The 19,301-nt window shown below is 38.7% G+C and overlaps 1 protein-coding gene and 1 long non-coding RNA gene across 6 annotated transcripts; both read left to right on the forward strand.

Moving 5' to 3' along the window:
• The first annotated feature begins 663 nt into the window (after positions 1 to 663).
• dhdds (dehydrodolichyl diphosphate synthase) lies at positions 664 to 8,245 on the forward strand. Of its 5 annotated transcripts, none has more exons than XM_085802356.1 (9): positions 664 to 826; positions 1,084 to 1,164; positions 3,010 to 3,126; positions 3,225 to 3,367; positions 4,989 to 5,105; positions 5,230 to 5,331; positions 5,419 to 5,533; positions 6,193 to 6,300; positions 7,500 to 8,245. In XM_085802356.1, exons 2-9 carry the CDS (start codon positions 1,102 to 1,104, stop codon positions 7,740 to 7,742), a joined length of 1,008 nt encoding a protein of 335 aa, XP_085658482.1. In that variant the 5' UTR covers positions 664 to 826; positions 1,084 to 1,101; the 3' UTR covers positions 7,743 to 8,245. The 5 variants fall into 5 exon arrangements, with proteins under 5 accessions (XP_085658482.1, XP_085658484.1, XP_085658479.1 ...); XM_085802358.1 differs by having other exon boundaries at positions 664 to 796; XM_085802353.1 differs by having other exon boundaries at positions 664 to 717.
• A 1,991-nt stretch (positions 8,246 to 10,236) lies between these two features.
• On the forward strand, positions 10,237 to 13,999 carry LOC146972308 (uncharacterized). Its single transcript, XR_015037865.1, has 6 exons — positions 10,237 to 10,367; positions 11,728 to 11,745; positions 11,944 to 11,973; positions 12,280 to 12,327; positions 12,561 to 12,617; positions 13,359 to 13,999. It is a non-coding gene; the product is annotated as an uncharacterized LOC146972308 (long non-coding RNA).
• Positions 14,000 to 19,301: the final 5,302 nt, after the last annotated feature.

Raw genomic sequence — 19,301 nt, forward strand, 5'->3', positions numbered from 1 at the left:
ATCAAAACAAGTGTGTATAATTATATGTACACTTTAATAATAGTGTGTATGTTATCTATTCATTTAATAAATTACATACTGTTTTATTTTTAAGATAGGATAAGATATTATTTTTATTACACCGACGATGGGGACATTTTCAGTATTGCAGCAGCAGTAAACATCACTGAAAATTAATTCATTAAAAAAAAAAAAAAAAAATTAAAATACCGTAGCTGTGTAATAATTTGCCAAAAAAAAAAATAGCTGTGTATTATCCGTATTATCTCTATCTGTTGATTAATTGTTTGTACAGTAGTGATGGAAAGAGTGAACAATTTGTATAATTAATTCCACAATTTACAAATATCTTTAAATTAGCTATTTTGTATAATTAAATGTACAATAAAAATAGTGATAATAAAAATATATTTTAAAAAAAAAATGAAGGACACGTAGCAAATCTTCACAACCGCAAACGTATCTGCGTTAGTTTTTGTTTTATTAGCCTAAAGTCTGCGCTCTAAACCAATAACCACTTTATCTTCCCAAACCTAAAGGACTGGTGGCCAATCAGGAGGAGGATCAGGCCTCACGGGGATTGAAGCAGCCCCATCCACTTATTTTGAAATCCACGGTCATATGACAGGAAGTCGTCACCGTGCGGGAACGTCACTTGACTTCAGTGCGGAAGAGGTCGTCATCGTAAAAAGCCGTGAGTTGGAAGGTCTGAGAAATGTGAGAAAATGAGAGTAAACTGAGGGAAGAACCGCGTGTGCTTTAATAGTTTGAATGAACTAAGCAGTTGCCATTAAGAGTAGATGTTTTCTGCACCACATGTGTTAAGGTTGGAGCTTTTTAAGCCTCGTAGCTGTTAAGTTCATTGCATGTCTTGTGAGTCAGGCTGTCATTTAGCGGAGGAATCCCTCATTGGCTGCATGTGAAATGAAATATGCTTTTTAAAAGGACATGATTATATGACATTCAGATCATTTTTCAGTCGACTAAACCGTGAGTTGGTGTTTTTTGTGATGTCAGCGGTAGGGTGCTTTATGGGATAAGTATTCCTCTATGTTTTAAAACCATCCAACCACCTCTCTTTAGACCGTCAAAAGCCTGAAAATGTCGTGGATACGGGAAGGGGAATTAAACCTGCTTGAAAAGATTTCAGCCAATATCCTAAAGGTAAGCCAAGATCTTTTTTTCCTCAAACCTCTCTGTCTTGTTCCAGTTAGTGTCTCCCATTAGCTGCATTTGCTAAACATCCCTTTTCTGGGGAAACAGCTGAACATCACTCACCCTGCTCCTGGAGGCATTTCCAGGACATTTCCAGACTAGAGACTAGAGCCCTTCACACTAGATGAAGAAATATTTCATTCATTGCACAATGAAGAATGATTTACCCTGATTTCTCAAGACAGCAGTTGAAAAAGAAACCGCGTTCAATCTGTGCTCTGAGTCAAAATAAAACACTTTTCAGTAGCAGTCATGTTGTCTATTAGATTATTATTTATGTTTGCATATAGTAATAATTAATTAATGTTAAATGTAATTTTTCCTGTGCTGTGAAATGAGCAGGGACATGCATTTTTTCTGGCCACAAAAAGAACATTGTGGGGATGGGAAACTATTATAGCAGCATAGCAGGCAGAGTAATGTTTTCTTCCACATGGGTCATAAAGGAAATGTAAGAACAGTGTTGAGTGTTGTTTTTCAAATATCATTAGTTATTTTGGCTACAAATGCTATATTTTGTTGCTTTTTGAAGTAAGAACAATTCCTGCAAAAAACAGCTAAACAAATGTGCGAAATGTAACTGTGTCAAATCAGTATGTGGTCCTCCTTTTACATTCTTTGTTTTTCTTGAAAATACAGATGCTTTGCTCTGTGGCTTGAATGTTTAGTTTGTATATGAGGCACAAACTCCAACTAGTTCCTATCACCCAAGAGAAATTGGCTCCTATTGCAACTAATGATTTTCAGCAGTTTTTTTTTAAAATTATAATATTATAGTATTGAAATGCTCATATTCTCAATTAATTAGTGCCAAGGGGCTCAGTACCGACGCACAGATCTAACTATGAGGCCTATAAACTGCAATTATATTTGGAGCAGACCTGCTCCACCAGCTCCACCACCCTGAGCAGGTCTCGCCAAGTTTCACTACGTCAAAGGTTACATACGTTATACACCAACAGTCAGGTTTAGTACCGCACCCACAGAAAATGTGTTCATTTATTTCTTTAATTTAATATTTTTCATTTCCGTATTTCCACATTTCTTCCTCCAGATGTGGAAATAAACATTCCTGTGTCCTGCATCTCTGACACTTAGTAAACTCACTCTCCGTGTGTCCCAGGGATTCACCTCTTTTTCAAATTTTCCCCTCCAGCAAAAACCACTTGACATGATCAGTTCTACTCTGGGTACCAGACGGCATCAGGAGAACAGATTTCTTATTTGTTATTACAACTTAATTCACCCACTGTTTCTGATTGAGACGTTGGTCTGTGGTTCATTCTCACTGTTTCTGTTTCTGCACCTCTCTCTGATGTAGAGTGTCAGACAGCTCCTTCATGTCAGTGTTCAGAGAGAGATGATCATGTGTCAGTCTCATAAGCTCTGACTGTACAACATGTGACTCTTCATCTTAATGTCATGGGTTTGATTTCCATGTTGACAGAGATCACCCCCCAGCAGCCACCCCTCTCCACCCCTTGGCACTCTCAAAATTTCTTTGAGGAATATTAACAATTTTTCTGTGAAGTGCGTAGAAATACGGAAGAATGAAAAAGCAACCACTTTTTTTCCATCTTTCCAACTGTATCTCATGATCGTCATCAGACGTCAGCTGTTGGAAGTGACTGAGACAGGCAGTTGAAAATGTCCACAAAAGACATCTGTGTCAAGTGTCAAGCAGCTGCTTCCAAAGAGAGATACTCAGTTTACTGTAGCAGATGACGTGGGAATGACATGCACAGCACATCCCAGATATCCTTTGACTCCTCTGATCTGTGTCGTCTCTCCCAGGCGGGACCCACGCCGAGACATGTGGCCTTCATCATGGATGGCAACCGTCGCTTTGCACGGAAGAAAAACATGGATCGCCAGGAAGGGCACATGCAGGGCTTCAACAAGCTGGCAGAGGTGAGACGGCTTCAAAGATTGTCTCATCGAAACCATGTTGTCTGGGCCTAGGATAGGCTGTTCGTGTACGTGTAACACTCGTGTCCCTTCCTCACCAGGTATTACGTTGGTGTAAGCATCTCAGTATCCAAGAGGTGACGGTGTACGCCTTCAGTATCGAGAACTTCAAACGCACCAAAGATGAGGTGGACGGCCTGATGGAGCTGGCCAAGCAGAAATTTGAACGGCTGCTGGAGGAACGGTGAGTTTCAAATCCTAATCTTCAGTTTGCTGAAGCAAATGCAGTGCAGTAGCTCTGAAGTGTAGTTAAAACGGGTGAATGTCTGAAACTAGCATGTTTCAGTCTCAGTCTTTGCAAAAATGAATCCAACCACCTGTTAAAAGCTCCAAACTAGTCGGTCCAAAGTAGGGATGTCACGATTATACATTTTCTTGGTGCGATTATTGTCAGAGAAATAATCACGGTACTACGATTATCACGATTATTCTGCATTAATTAATTTCACAACACTATGAATGTGTAAAATCAAATATAGTCAAAATATAATTACATTACTCACTGTTTACACAAAATATTTCAAGTATCTATTAATATATGACCAATTATTAATCCCCAGGGGAAGTGTTTGAAATATTCAGGTCATAAATTGTTATCTATACCAAATGTTTGCGTTTATTTTAATCGTTTTTTGTTTTGTTTTGCTTTATGTTTTTATTATAAATGACATGCTAACATTTAAATTCCTACCAATTCAATGTTACGTTAGATAAATGGACCAGTATCTGTGCATTTACCTTTACTTTTGCGCCACATCTGACATCCCTAGTCCAAAGTTTTTGTGTCTCTCAAAGGTCCTGTTGACTCACTGCTGATGTTTTAAAGTTGTTATTGTTGACACCAATAGGGATCTTGGAGGAAATATTGGATTTTCTTTTCCTGTAATTTGACACAACAGTAGTGGACCACACAGCCCAGAAGCACTGTAGAGGTGTATAGGATACTGTAGATGACGGCCAAGAGGAAGAAAGGCTGCTTCATGAATACGAGTCCATAATATCAGCAATTTGGACTGATGCTGTCTGAGTCACATGACTAGTTTATACCCATGAATTGTGCCTCCAATTATGCACTAACTGCGCAAATGTAGATGTTGAAAAAAAAAACACTTGTCTAATTGACATCTGCCATGGTTGAATTTTGAAGCCAATAGAGGTGTGTTAATCCACAGTTCCAGAAATAGCCACTAGATGCTGGCCAAGAGTGATGTACTGTCAGACTGCCAGACTCCCATCATGTTTTTCCACAAAGAGGAATATTTTTTTTACTCTGACTAATTTCCTCTCCTATGAACAATATGTCAAATGGCATTTTTGCTTTGCCTCTTTTTATCCTTGTTCCTCCTTTGTTAGAAAAACACGTCATTCTTTGGAAAATGTCTGAATTCACTGAAGTTGATGGGGCACAATTATCTAAAAAATATATCATTTTAATTTGAAATATCTTCTGAGCAATTTTTTTTTTATCTTCCTTTGAAAAAATATTAGTTTTTCATCATGTTGTGTCACATGGCTTTTTCAGTATGTGGCTCCAAGATATGTTGCAACCCTTGTGTTTATGTTTAAAAGGGCAATGAAACGATGGTTTATGATGGAAGCTGACACTAACATGTGACTAACTAACCAACCATACACAAGACACTGGACTTGAGACTGTTTCAAACACTACTCACTGGTTACTCACTCACTAAGCATGTCTGGGTACAAAATGCAGACAGACCCGTTTTAAGCAGCAGCGTTGTGCGAAGACGGGAGTCATCTGGTTCTCCCCGTTCTTCATGCTTCTCTCCTCTCTCCTTGTTTAGGGACAATCTGGAGAAGCACGGTGTGTGTATCCGGGTGCTGGGTGATTTGGACATGCTGCCACGTGACCTTCAGCAAGTGATTGCCAAAGCTGTGGTCATGACCAAAGCTCACAATAAGTATGTTTATTGATTTTGCTCATCTCTCATCATTATTAACTCATTTATCATTTCACTGTCCAGCTGATGTAAACAGATTATACATTATAAATGACCACAATCATTTATCATGCTTGTTTTGCAGATGTTTTCTCAATGTGTGTTTTGCCTACACGTCACGATATGAAATCACAAATGCAGTCAGAGAAATGGCCTGGGGAGTGGAGAAGGGCTTGATCAAAGCAAGGTAAACAATAGCCAAGACAAGGAACTGTCAGTATCTATAACTGTCAGGAGTTCCTGCATTAATGAGCTGTTTTCTGTGTGTGTGCAGTGACGTTTCAGAGGCGCTTCTGAGTGAGTGTCTGTACAGCAATAACTCCCCCAATCCTGATCTGCTCATCCGCACCTCTGGAGAGGTGCGTCTCAGCGACTTCCTGCTTTGGCAGGTGAGGATGAGAATGACTGTGTGGAAACATGACACCAATTGTACATGAGAACTGTTTTCTTTTCACATACCACCTGAGAGATCTCACTTAGAAATTTGCAGCTTCATTCTTCCTCTTAATACCTAAGCTTGATTGGGGGACAGAAGCTGCAGCGTTTGGAGGTTGGGTGTGTGTGTCAGGTTATGCTACTTAAAATATTCACCACCAAACACGAGGTTGAACAAGGCGTTCAGTTTACGAGGGCATTGCAACTAAAGCACTTTAATTACGATGCAGAAAATGAGTCCAGACATGATAGGAGTCTGATCCTGTATATGGCTGAGGTGACTTTATGTTTTCATTATACTGTTGGGCCTCAACAACTGAAATGTGTTCGTTAATAAACAGTTATTTGATAAAGTTATATGGATCATGTGGGCTGTAGAGACTCGGCTACCTTGCCTCATACAGGGGATTTTTCAGCCACACACATGTTTTGATGAAACTTGTCTGGGAAAAGAACACTGTCTGTTTTCATGTAACTTGTTGCTCTGACTGTTTCATTCCATGACCTACAGCGGGCTCTTGCAGGTCAAATGATTACTTATACTATTTATCCTGTCTGACACTTTGCAGCTTTACCTCCTTGTATTGAATAACTGTTATCTTCCATCCCGCAGACTTCCCACTCCTGTCTAGTGTTTCAGTCGGTCCTGTGGCCAGAGTACTCCTTCTGGAACCTGTGTGAAGCCATCCTTCAGTATCAGTTAAATCATAAATCCATTCAGGTAAGACTTTTAGTATCGTGACACCAATTTTTTGTTGTCACCATCATGGCAATAGCCATTGGAATGGGTTCACAGGCAAAACACCCCACAATGCAGTGGCATTGTTTTTTAAATGTGTTGGTCATATTGATCCTTACTTTTATTGATATGAAGAGGGGTGGACAAAGTAATAGAAATGTGTGTCTCTATGATTTAATATAGCTTTTTTTTTTCTTTTTTCATTTTTAAAAAATTGTTTGTTTTTACACTGTTTATGTAAAGCACATTGAGTTGCCTTGGTATGAAATGTGCTATATAAATAAAGATGCCCCATCAGCACCACAATCTGCAGCCTACAATGCAAGCATTAAGTCATGTTGACACCTCTCCGGAGCAAACTTCAACACTAACTGAACATTATAACCGTTATCATGGGAGCAGGCGTTAGTTCTGGCCACATGTATCTATGCTGCCAGCGTTGGAGAAGGTCATAATGTTTGTTTTTTGTTTGTTTGTGTTTTGACCCCACCAAAGATATTAATTCAACTCCACTCCTCCAGGCTGTAGTGTTATAAAGTTAATATTATAACAGGTATCTCTGTGGTCTGCGTGGACCAGAAATTCACACTCACACTCAGAAACTGATGCACTGTAGCAAAATAAAAAAAACAACAAATCCCACATAAGAATATTTAAAACATAAGACAAATTTTGTGCAATTTTTTTGCAAGTTGAGAATAACAGCTTACTGATGTATTCAGGATATCTGCCATGTGGATGAATTGCATCCAGAATCACTGCTTCAGCAACCTGGTCATTCTCAACAAATGCCAAATATTGTCATGTGCACACCAGCTATTTTGGTGCAAAACACAAATCAGCGAAATCAAATTAAAACTGAGTGCATGATTTGTAGCCAAGAGTATGATAACCTTATTATCTTGTCTTGATGGCTTCAGCTTCGTTGGTAAACCCAGGTTTTTTCAGCCAAATATCTGAACCTGGATGAGTCGGAGACAGAGGAAATATCCTGGCCTAGTGCTACTTGCTAAAACAGCTTGTATTTTGTTGCCTACAGTCTGCCACAACAGGGTACTGTGTGTTGTGCATGCAATTAATGTTGGGATTTCGGCACACATTAATATTAATGTCACCAAAATACAAAATGTCTTTCATCAGTAACTGAAGTAATTCAAACATTCATGTGTATTGTATTTCAGAAAGCCAGAGACCTCCATCGAGAGCATCAGGCCTCACTGCAGCTAGAGTCGGATCGTGCCTGTGTAGCAGAGCACCTGCAGCATCATGGGAATGGAAAACCTGCCGACGCCCAGAGAAGACAAGAGGCACAGCTGCACTACACCGCCTGCCGGGAAGAACGAGTTCAGGATTTCCTAGAAGCACTGAAGCACAAAAGAGACTCTTTCTATAATGACTTATCCAGTGAAGGTGTCTTGGCCTAGGAAGACTCCAAAGAGGAAATCAGTTGTTGGAATGGGGATGAAAGCCGTCTCGTCCTGCTCCCAAAAGGGCTTCAGTGGAAAAGAAAAAGATCGAACAGTAACTGGGAACGTTTTCATTTTGTCGCTTATTTGTATGATACAAGAGGGCAATTTTACCCCTATGGGGCTGTAGAGTAATTGTGATATTTATGATAGTAGACTAAAAAAAGAGTCTAATACGTGGAAATGTCTGGTCAAGATGTAGTTAAATAATTGTGTGAATTGTCTGTCAGATGCATGCCGTTGATTGGAAGACCCGATTCCACGAGTGAAGCCCAGGGATCCTGTGTTTTGGAAAAGCTTCCAAGGCACTCACCTGGATTAACATATATCAGTGCTGTTTTTAATTCTTGTTGAGGCCCACAGAATGAGTTGTCTCTTTGAGTGTGATGTTACTGAACCAGTAACTAGATTTTGACCAGCTTTCTTAACAAAATAAAGTAATTACTGTATGTCGGATATGATCGAACCATGTACGAATCATACCTTTGCACATGCGTTGCACACGTCACAGCTGTCAATGGACAGTTCCTTACATATTGTACTCCCAACAATCTGGCTGTCCACATATTGTTATCTATTGTCTTAACTTAAAGCAGAAGTAAGCGATCCGGTCGTTTTGGGTAACTTCTTGTCAGCCGATGGAGTTAGCAGCCCCTGCCCTCGTCCCTACGTCACCACATTCACGCGCATCCCTTGGCTGCACACACAGAGAGGACCGCCCCTTTATGCCGTTCTCTCTCCTCATTGGATAAAGGTTGTAGGATACAAGGAAAGTTTTGTCCTCAGCTTACAGCAGAGTAGAGTGACTGACAGACCCATGTTTCAGACCAAACACTCTATGTAAGTGATTGCTGTCGGAAGATAGAACTATTTAAGACTTATATTAACACAAATATTCTGCTTACTTCTGCTTTAAGATATCATTCACCAAAAAAAGTACTGTAAGGTATGAGCTTTAGTTACTTGAACTGTACTTGAGAATTCAGTTTTTGTTTTGTTTTTTAATTCTACTACATTTACTAAATACACTAGAGAAGTATCTACAGTGAATTCTTACTTTTCAAGTAAACATTTTACAGAGATACTACTTAATATGGTTATAAAATATGATTCATGTTTATACATACAGTTGCCTTAAGTGTGTAATAATGTCAGTATCAGCTTGTCCTCAACCAAATGATCCAGCAGTGTGTCAAAGAATATAACACCTACCATTTCCCTGCATTGCATATTTATCATTTTTTATACATCAAGCAACTTACTTTAAAGACTGTAGTTTAACACAGCATTTTCAATTCAGGACCTTTGATTTAGTATTTTATTATAAGAATTAATAAATTGTCTAATGGTTACAGAGGAAGCTCTCTCCCTTCACAAGAAACAAACCTGAGCCCTGGTACTCCCACTCTCAGCTGGTTTAGTCTTTGTTTCGGATCCCTTCTACAAAATAACATTACTAACAGATCACAGCTTCCTTATTTACCAGACTTGAACTTCATCAAACGTATTGTCCCTTCCAGTGCCATGAATGTGTTTCACATGTTACAAAGACAGAAGAGGTCTTTTGAGATCAGTTTCATACTTTTTTTTTTTTTGAAGTAACAATAGATTACACAATCTGGAATCTCTAGTAGTTCAATCTAGAAAAAACTGTGTGTGTGTGACATTTTGTAAGCATATCATTATCAAAACTCTCACCACAAAACACTGATAATGGAGATAGTTACCTCCTGTCACAAAAAGTAATGATAACAAATGAGATTATAAAGATTGATAAAAACAATTTTAAAAAATAAGGTGGTTTTATTGATTTATAAAAGATTAGGTCATTCCTTAGATAAAGCTGTTATCGGGAAACAACTACTTTGTGGGGAAGGAACAGTAATCAGTCATGATGAATTTCTTAATGTTGATTTGTTGCCTTATAAAACTGACGTTGTCTAAACATTTTCGGGCGCATAATTTGGATGCTGAGCAATTTGTCCATTAAAAATTGCCTAAAAAACATAAAGCGGTAGCATTTACCAGTCAATTTCAAGTAGCAATATAATTGCTAAGCATTTACAAACATCAGGGGGCACAATTTGCTGAAAAAACAAAAAACAAACAAGGACCAGAAGAACCAGTTTTACAGAAGACAAATAGAATACCTGTCTTCTTAAGGCCTGACTAAGTTATTAGAAAACTGTGGCTGTAAATTAATTTCAACTCATCTGAGGAACAATTTGAGGAAACTAAAATCAGCGCTTTACAGAAACCTTGAGTGCAGCGCCCCCCTTTGACACTGATCAGTATTTTTTCAGGCCGTGTTCTGCCTCTTTAACAAATGGGTGGTACCTGTAAGCACGTGACACGTCTCTGTCCAATGAGAGACTAGGAAATACAAAACTGGTTCAAACCGGTTTCGTTCTTATATTTCAGTGTATAAACTACAAAAACATTCGTTTGCATTATACATTCGCCATTTTACACAGCGACTAGTCGGTTGTTGTGTATCATCTCTCCGGAAAAAGACCGCTTTACGTTATTTTTTTAAAGTGAGCTTTCCGTTCATTTCCTGCTATCAGCATGGGCAAAGCGAAGGTAAGATTGTATTTTTATTTTTTATTTTATCTCGGCGCGGCAGGCTGGTGTCGTTAACTTAGGGTTAACGTGAGGCTGCGTTTGATATTTCTGCATCAGAGGAACGTCATCATCACCAACAAACGTTAACAGCAATGGCGGTCCTACACAGAGACCTGTCCAGGCATCCTCCCATCCGTCGAAAAATTAAAGTTTAAATTGTTGCTAGTCGTGTGAAAATGTCTCCGGACCAGATGAACGGCTGATAAAAACACGATGGCGATTTCAGGTTTGCGCCAAAGCCCTCGGTTGTGCAGCCGTGGTCATTGCGCGGTGTTAAATTGTTGGCACTGCCTGTGTTTTCCCTCTCCGGATCAGGGGGGGTGAAAATCTTTGACAGGTTATACGCAACAACAAACTTTCGATACGCGCTATAAATGCGTAGCTAACACATCAATACGAATGCATTCATTTCGATTGAAATGAACAAATAAAGGGTAGATACGAGGTGATCGACAGAAGTTCAAACAGTCTGCAAAATTGAAGAAAAGAGCGGGGGGAGGGGATTTTTTTTTTTTTTTTTTTTTTTTTGGCTCCACTGTTTTGAATCAGAAAAGTCAGGCGTGTTCGTGTTAATACAAAACTGGTCTTGTATTTCATCAACCAGTTTAATTCAATCAGCATAATATGTTTAATCTATTACAATCTGCTGACGTTTTCTGTGCATCAGTGCGTTTTCAAAAAAAAAAAAAAATGCAGAAACGTTTAATGTCAGATATGCATATTAATGTGTCGAAATCGTGTTTTATTACGATTATGTCGATTTTGCATTGAATTAGTTGCCACACGATATTGAAGCAACGTCCGTTTGTCGTGAAAAATGTAGGTTTAACATTTCAAAATTCGACATTAACATTTATAAACAATGATGCTCCGCGCAGTATCACAGCACAGCTCAAATGTAATTTTGATTTGCATACTGCCTCCGTAGCCTTACGTTTGTTTGCATTTATTCTATGGCGGTAGCTACAGATTAGTGAAGTAGTAATCTTATCAGTTTCCCAACAGCTGTGTGTCGGCGCGCACTGATACAAAACAAAGGAAGCTGTCAAGGCGCCAAGGCGGTGTCCTGGTGACAGGACAGCCTCGGTTTGAATTCAAATATGCGCGGGAAGCTCTTTGTCATTTTGAAAATCGGCAGCAGTGTGAACATTTCTAAATTTGTCTTTTGGTTTCATTTTATGACATTACACGGTCAGGACTTAAGATATCTAACCAGGTTTTTTAAAGATTATTTTGATGTTTGAGTTGTGAATCTGTCATCATACTGGTATTTAAATAACGTTAGTAATATTATGTTTTTCTGTTTTTGTCTTTTCAGCAAATTGTTCCCCCTGAGGTTTGTATGAAATTATATATTTACATTAATTCTATTTTATCAAAGTAGTTGAGATTTTATTTCACATTTTACACATTTTTTATTTTACTAATATTAGTCATTTTGACTGGCCAAGCTGAAAGGTAATTGGCTATGTGTAGAAAAAGTCAACTACATTTGTGTTGTGTACTGAAGTTTTTCTCCTTTATATCTTTACAGCAAAGAAGATGTTCCCCACGACTGGCCTTGGTAAGCTCCCGAGAAACACAATGAAGCAATTCATTATCAGTGATTACAGGTTTTTTTATTACTCATCCACAAGATAGTTGTTACAAGCTTCTTCCAGAGAGAAAGTTTGAGGAAGCATTTAAATGAACAAATTCACTTCATTTTTTTTTAATTTTAATGCAAGTCCCTAACATCTTGTTCTTGTGGTGAGAATAAAAAGCAGGGATCAATAACAAAATAATATGTTAAATGTCACAAGTTGTTGTTTTGGCACCCATGCACTTTTTGTCACATACAATCTAAAATCTTCTTCTTCTTCTTTTGCAGAAACCTAAAGCGGCACCAGTGGAGACTAAGAAAAAAGCTGCTCCAAAAGTATGAAACTGATTGATAACACTAACAAGATGCCTCTGCCTGTCACATGTGAAACACATTTATGACCCTCGGAGGGACATTAAGCTTGACCAAAGCCGGGGCAAAAGCCTTTGAGAAATGTTTCAAGCGTTTTGGTACACATGTTTCTGTTCATTATTCTTTATCATGTGATAACTGTATAAGAGCAGGGGAGCTGTAGTCTGTTAGTAATCAATTATCATGTTATTTTGTAGAAGGGACCCAAAGCAAAGAAGGCCAAGCCAGCTGAGAATGGGAGCGCCAAGGCTGAGGTTTGTTTCTTTTAGACAGAAAGTTTCCTCCATGATTGTTATGAAAGCTTCATGATAGTAAATTAACACAAGTCACTGTTAAGTAATACAATTAAGATGTTTGTTTTCTTCAATATAATGTACCAATATCGATGTAAAGTATTTTTGCATTAGAAGACTCCTCAATACTGATACAACAACACTGATCTACTGAACTACTGTCATATAGACTTGGTACTTTACATTAAAATGCAGAATGACACAATCAGGTGCTTAAATTGTTATTAGAGTATAAAAGTGTTTTAACATTATCCACAAACCTTACAAGTACCAAAGGAATTTGCAGACATTTTTGGATAACATGCATTTGCGCTTTACTAAAAAAACAACAACTATTGTCTTAATTACAAACTTAAGAAAACTAAGAACATGTTCTCACTCAATAGTGTCTGCAAGATCTGGAAAATCACAAGCATCTCTTTTGGCGCCCTCTGTCAACAAATGAAGTAATTTGTTGACAGAGGGCGCCAAAAGAGATTGTGATTCTGACAGTGTCATTCTGAAGTTCTTTTTAGCCCATATTTATTTGGCTTTAAAGGGATCCAAGTCTGACTTGATCAAACTTGCAAGCACACTGCAATACACAAAATAAGATGAAATGGAGGATATCACAGCGTGATGACAATCAGAGTCAAGGGGAATGTACTTTCCTGCTGCCAAAACAAGCACTGCATGTAACATGATTTTATTTTCTGTCCCTAGGAGCCAAAGGCCGAAGCCACTGAAGCCAAATGAATAACGGTTGATGTGCTCACTCTGTGTACTTGGTGATTGTACAGTTTTAAATAAGTATTTTTTACCAAGTTTTATATTACAAATGTCATTTATAGGTTTGTTTTGGGCTTGCACTTGACGTAACAAAACTTTGTTGTCACATTCATATCCATTTTATATCCATTTGAAATGATACCGTCCATATCTTGTAGACGTGGCATTTTTAGTTTGTCTAATCTTGTTTTTTAAAACTGCTGAGTAATAGATATTCTCCAACAAGTTGGATTTTAAATCTAATTTTAAACATTATAAGGCAGCTAAAAATATTGTTAAAATTTGAGGGAGAATAGCAATTCTATTCCCCTTTTATTTTAATGTAAACTAATAAAATGATTTGCTTACCAAATGTTTTGAAACACTGTATGTCAACATTAGATGTAGTCAGTGAAAATGCCACAGAAAAATACTGTTATTAGGTCAAAAGTTTGATACATCCCAAAAACATGTATGATGTGAACCTGATCATCTGATAAAGTTCTGTTAAGTTATGTTTCTGTTAGGGGAAAAGGAAGCTTTTCTGACTTCATGGTTGATCTAAATGTTCTTGAATAAAAATTGTCAAAATGTCATCTGGGTGTAATTTTGTCATGAAGTGAAAATGGAGTTTGTTTCTTAGACGCAGGACGCTGGGGTGTGTCCTTTCAAGGATTCAATATGTTGTGATACAGTGATCTTTAATAATTCTTCTAAACTCAGGGGTGCACACTGATTCTGGGTCATTTTTCTTATTCTTTTCTATAACACAGATGAAGTTAATTTCAACATCAGATTTGTCTCATTGCTTTATCTCCTGTATTATCTGGCATCATTTACTATAAACTTTGGCAGACATGTGAACAGCAGTGGAAGAAGAAAACCACCAGAAGTATCATTTACACAGGTAAAAGTAGCAGCCCTGAAGTTTGAAAGTAACTACCATTATGACCAATCACTTATATAAGTGTTCCTGTATGAGTGATTATCACTGAAAGATCAAACAGTGCACCCTTATGTAGAAAAATCCCAAAATATCACTAGCATGTTCATTTGTCTGCAGAAAATAACATTTAGTAGCATACTTAAAATGAAGATCTTTATGGGAATGTGTTCAACAACAAAGGAACTCCAGAAATCATAAAAGGGGGAGTAAAAAGACTGAAATGTGGTGCAGTCAATGATTTCATATCTACACGAATAAATGTACTGAAAGTGCATAGAGGAATTTAGAGGTGCATTAAGATGAACGTTAATATTACATTTGGTCATACTTTAATATATTTTATTTTAAGGACATGAGTTTCATTAAAGGAGGTGACAGTTTAGTATCTAACATTTAAGCCTGCTTTACACACAGCTATAACTATTACAGTAGGGAATAGAGCATTGTACTTTGATCCACTACATTATATCCTGCCTGTTACTCTACATCACTGCTTTTTAATCTTGTGCCATAAGCACAAGCAGGGAGGTAGAACATTTTCCTGTCATATATTGACATGGATTTTTAGAAACATATTCTCCCAAAAAATAAGCAGAACTGTTCCACAGGTTCTTCCCTCAGTGTCTTTGCTGCGTCGCACCACTAGAGGACAGTACCACACCACTGCTGACTGATGTCTTCACTCCAGCTGGGGTCTCCCTTTGCTTTTATTTGTAGGCTACCGCTTGAAACTTGGTCAAATATGACATGTTTTGTTTAGACACATCATTGAAGAGCACTGATGATTTCCATTTCTTCTCTTTATTTAATGACAGTAATTAATTCAAGTAGCCTATGGGTTGAATATAAAATCTCTAGCTTTCTTTCTTTAAAAAAAACAAAACAAGCAAACACATGGTTGATTGTGTGATTGACTTATTGGGACTGTGGGGAAGACGTCACCATCAGAAATAATCAGAATATTTGAACCATACAATAAAGTACATGTGCACATGTGTGTGCATCAAATTCCCTGTGGGGACTCCCTCCTTCCTGCTCCAGCTCTGGGTTAAATGGGCTAAAGAAAGTATGACAAACTATACTGGAACGTTAACACACTAGGTATGTTAACTGTTGTGGTCCTCCACATATGCTAATACCACAGAGAAAGGTGACACAGGAGTGAAGGCTGCAACATACAACACAGTCAACCTGTCCTACAACATACAAGTCAAGTAATAAACTCACCACTGAAAGACTGAATATGCTGGATTGAAATTAAATCAACGACACAAAGAAACACAAGTGTATTAACCCACTGTGCACAATTTTAAAGGTCACACTGACTCAGATTTACATGCAACTGACTGAATCGTCCTCAAAAGTTACATCTGAAGGAAGAAAATATCATGACATGAACCAGAAGTCGTTGTCCTTGTGTAAGCTTTCACACGTGTGGCTGAAGGACGAGTTAACTGTCTGAAGCTGTTTACTCTGCACTATCTGTAGGCTCCTTCACCACCAGCCTTTGTCTCCCAGGTTAGGAATGTGTGTAAACCCACTGACCTCGGCCAACAGGATGAAGGCCGTTCCCACCTCAGGTAATTTAGCTGTGGCGTCTGAATCCAGCTTTGGGTCCAAACCTGTTTGTTTCTTCTCACCTTCAGTCTGGATAGGCTTTTTATTGCACTCCTACACCTGCCCAACAAAAGATCATCTGTTAAGTGTTGCATTTAAGTTCCTGCTGCCTGACACAAGTGTGATACAAGAGTGGAGTTTGTTGATTTGTCTTTGGTTTTGTCATCTTAGGAAATAAAGAGACATTTTCAAATACAAACTTTTCTCCCCCTTTTTTTAGTCATGATGGACAAGATGTTCTCATATAAAAATGGAAACCTGAACATTTATATCCAGAGTAGTTTCCTTGTGTCCACTGCTGTTTTAAGGGTCAAGACTTAACAGCCGATCCAAATGTTTTTTTCATGTGTTTGGAAAGTTTCTGATGTGTTTTGAGATCCTTGATGACATTTTATGTTTTCTTAAAAGTTAAGATTGAAATCATCTTTGAAATCGTGAGAAAATAATGAAAATTGAACAGACACAACTACATGAAGATGGTGATGCAGGGAGGAAGGTTGTGCGAAATGTTCGAAAAGTGGCTACTAGATCTACCTTCTGGACTCTGAATTTGTTTGTTTTTGTGTTCTACTGTTGTGATTGCTTTTCAATTGAATGTATTGTCTCTCATTATTTCTTGGTTTGTCCTCTTATTATCTTATCAATCATCAGAGCAGCACTTTGATCTGTTGCTCTAACCTGTATGAAGTGTCAATGAATGAAGTCTAAATGAATGATTCGTTGATTGATTCAATCGTTCATCACTTGACCTGCATTTACATGGTGAGAATCAACTGAACATACAGAGGGGGCTGTCCTTTGTTCTCCAGTGTTTCCTCAGCGGGGGCTGTGGCTGTCCCTGGCTGGGATGTCTCTGAGTCCGACCCGTGGTGACCATCGGCTGGGCCAGGTGGGGAGTTGATGGCAGTGCTTGGCTGCTGTGGGGCCCTCGCTGGCCTGTAGCATGGTGGGCGCCCGGGTGGAGGCATCCTGGTCTTGGGCCGTGATGGTGTTCCCTGACCTGGCTCCTCTGTATTCAGCCACGTTTTTAAGATCTTGTTATCTGTGTGTGCATGTGTCTCTGCATGTGTGTATGTGCTGGGTTGGGGGTTGGTTTGGCGGGTAGGGGGATGGGGAAGTGTTGGGGGCTGTTTTTAAACATGTTTACAGCACTTTGTGCTACGTTTTTAATGTATGAAAAGTGCTTTATAAATAGAGTTTGATTTGATATGATGCTGATTCAAGGGCAAGGGTTAACTACCCAATCACAGCTGATGGAAACTATCTTCAGACTATGGGTTTATAATGAAGACAAGGAAACTTCAGCTACTTTTGTCATTGCAATCATCCTAAATCACGTGACTGCACGTGCAGGAGGCTCTTTTCCCACGTTTAACCTACCACAACCGCTTTGTCTGCTCAAGATCTGAAATGAATCTTAAAACACAGAGCCCATCCTGCAGGTTTCAGACATGGCTCCTATGTGTCACGATGTGTATTTGACGATGACCTGTGGTGGAAGAAGACAAAATGTTCCAGCTGATGTGTGGACGTGCAGGCACATAGGTCGGACGAGCTCATTCCGTCCAGACGCGGGGGTCTGTGTGTTTCACATGCACAGTGGCATGCTTTGTGTGTGCTGCAGGGCTGTGAGTGCCCCACCCCCCTCTCCTATAGAACATGTTACCGGCTTCCTATAAAGACTGGAGCCTGAACACAGTGTACCATCCCAAACCAAGCTGACCCAGCGGCCCCAAAAACTGCCCCAAAGCCCCAGAGCAGCTGCAGCAGGTAAGAGCAAACATTTACACCTGGTAGGCTACTTTACACCCAGTCTGATGGAAAAAAGAAGTGTAGCTACACGAGGTTTCTTTTCAACACGTAGCGTCCGATAGATGGAAGAAAAAGTGTCCCATTGTCTGTGGAAAAGTTGATGTGGTGTGTTTGTCAGCTTTGTTTTCTCTTTTAAAACTTAATGTTAATGCTTTTTAAACCTCGGAGCATCGTTTTCGTTCGCTGCACATCGTTATTTAAAGAGAAAATGCTGACATTGTTGAAAAACTTAAACCATCGTGAATGTACAGTGAATCAGATGTTTAATGGTGAAAAATAATCGGTTTTACACGAGGTTTAAAAAAAGAAAAGAAAAACAGAAATCCAGATAAAACTGTTGCAGTAGGGAAGTAAATTATCATCGGACTGGGGAAACGAAATAAAGGGCTAATGCAACTGATTGGAATAAGTACATCCTTTTGTAATCCATTTGGGGGCAATAACGTGCATTTTAATGCTACTTAAAATAAGATTTTTTTTTTTTTAAAGGCAATTGAGATGAGGGTTTTTTTTCTCACCCTTGAATTTCTTGTGCATGTCCATGCAGTAAAGTGCAGGGCTGCTTTTCCACCACACTGCAGATTGAGGAGTGTCCCAGTCCATTATTGATCCAAGACCATTTTTAATTTTTAAATGTCTGGGCTACTTTTTCTTTGTGTTTTCTAATTCCATCATCTTTAATACAGATTGAAAGTGTGAGTTTATCTGAAAATATCATGTTTTTGTGACTTGTATGCTAAAACAGGGTCTTAACATTCCTTATCAGTGGCACATATTTACAGTTGCTCTTATCTGACCCACATGTGAAGTTCTCCTGTGCATGGCATGTCATCTATACATTTAGTGCTCTGGCAGTATAGATATAGATCCTGGAAGGTAAATCTTCTTGGAAATACAGGTGGAGTCTGTCCAATGCAAATTATGTTAACTCTTAATCTGCTGTGACTGGAGGTTTTTGATTTGACCAGCTGAGAACAGCTGGTCAAATCTTTAAATGTGAGGACTTTGGTTCACTTTTCACTCCTGGAAGAGATTTTAACACATGTGTGGGCCTAGTAGGTTGGAGGCTTTGTGTGACGGTGGATGGGCAAATGGTTTCTGGCTCATTGAAATGACAAAGCTTTATCCGTCTGTTACTTTCACCAAGAACGTATTCTTTGGGTCTCTGTGTCAGCCATGTTGGCCTCCTCATGCACAGCTGGGGGCCCAAAATGGAGGCCACTTCTTGGGTTTCATTGTCACGTATAGCCTACCTTAAGTAGGCTATGTCTGCCACTAATGCACAAAACAGGTTGTAGCTAACAAATTTGAAGAAGTGGTTCATTCCCCCACATTAGTAAAACAATTAGTTGCCAGTGACTTTATTTGATTCATTTCTATGGAAATGTTTTTAAATTTAAATCCTGACGAAATTAATTTTCACAATAGGCCTATTTGTCCCAGAAGTTAAACAATTCAGTAAAAACAGACATAAATAGGCCTCTGTTCATATTTGCCATCATCAATAAGAGCTTGTGCAGATG

This window comes from Trachurus japonicus, chromosome 16 (assembly GCF_045865225.1).
Source record: "Trachurus japonicus isolate A0001 chromosome 16, Traja_1.0".
In the NCBI taxonomy this organism is placed as follows: Eukaryota; Metazoa; Chordata; class Actinopteri; order Carangiformes; family Carangidae; genus Trachurus; species Trachurus japonicus.

Excerpts from the sequence above, each read along its gene's own strand:
- dhdds (XM_085802356.1), top strand. The coding sequence starts at position 1,102 with ATGTCGTGGATACGGGAAGGGGAATTAAACCTGCTTGAAAAGATTTCA. Across the intron at positions 5,106-5,229 it reads ATGACCAAAGCTCACAATAA|ATGTTTTCTCAATGTGTGTT; the intron begins GTATGTTTATTG and ends CTTGTTTTGCAG. Across the intron at positions 5,534-6,192 it reads GCGACTTCCTGCTTTGGCAG|ACTTCCCACTCCTGTCTAGT; the intron begins GTGAGGATGAGA and ends TCCATCCCGCAG.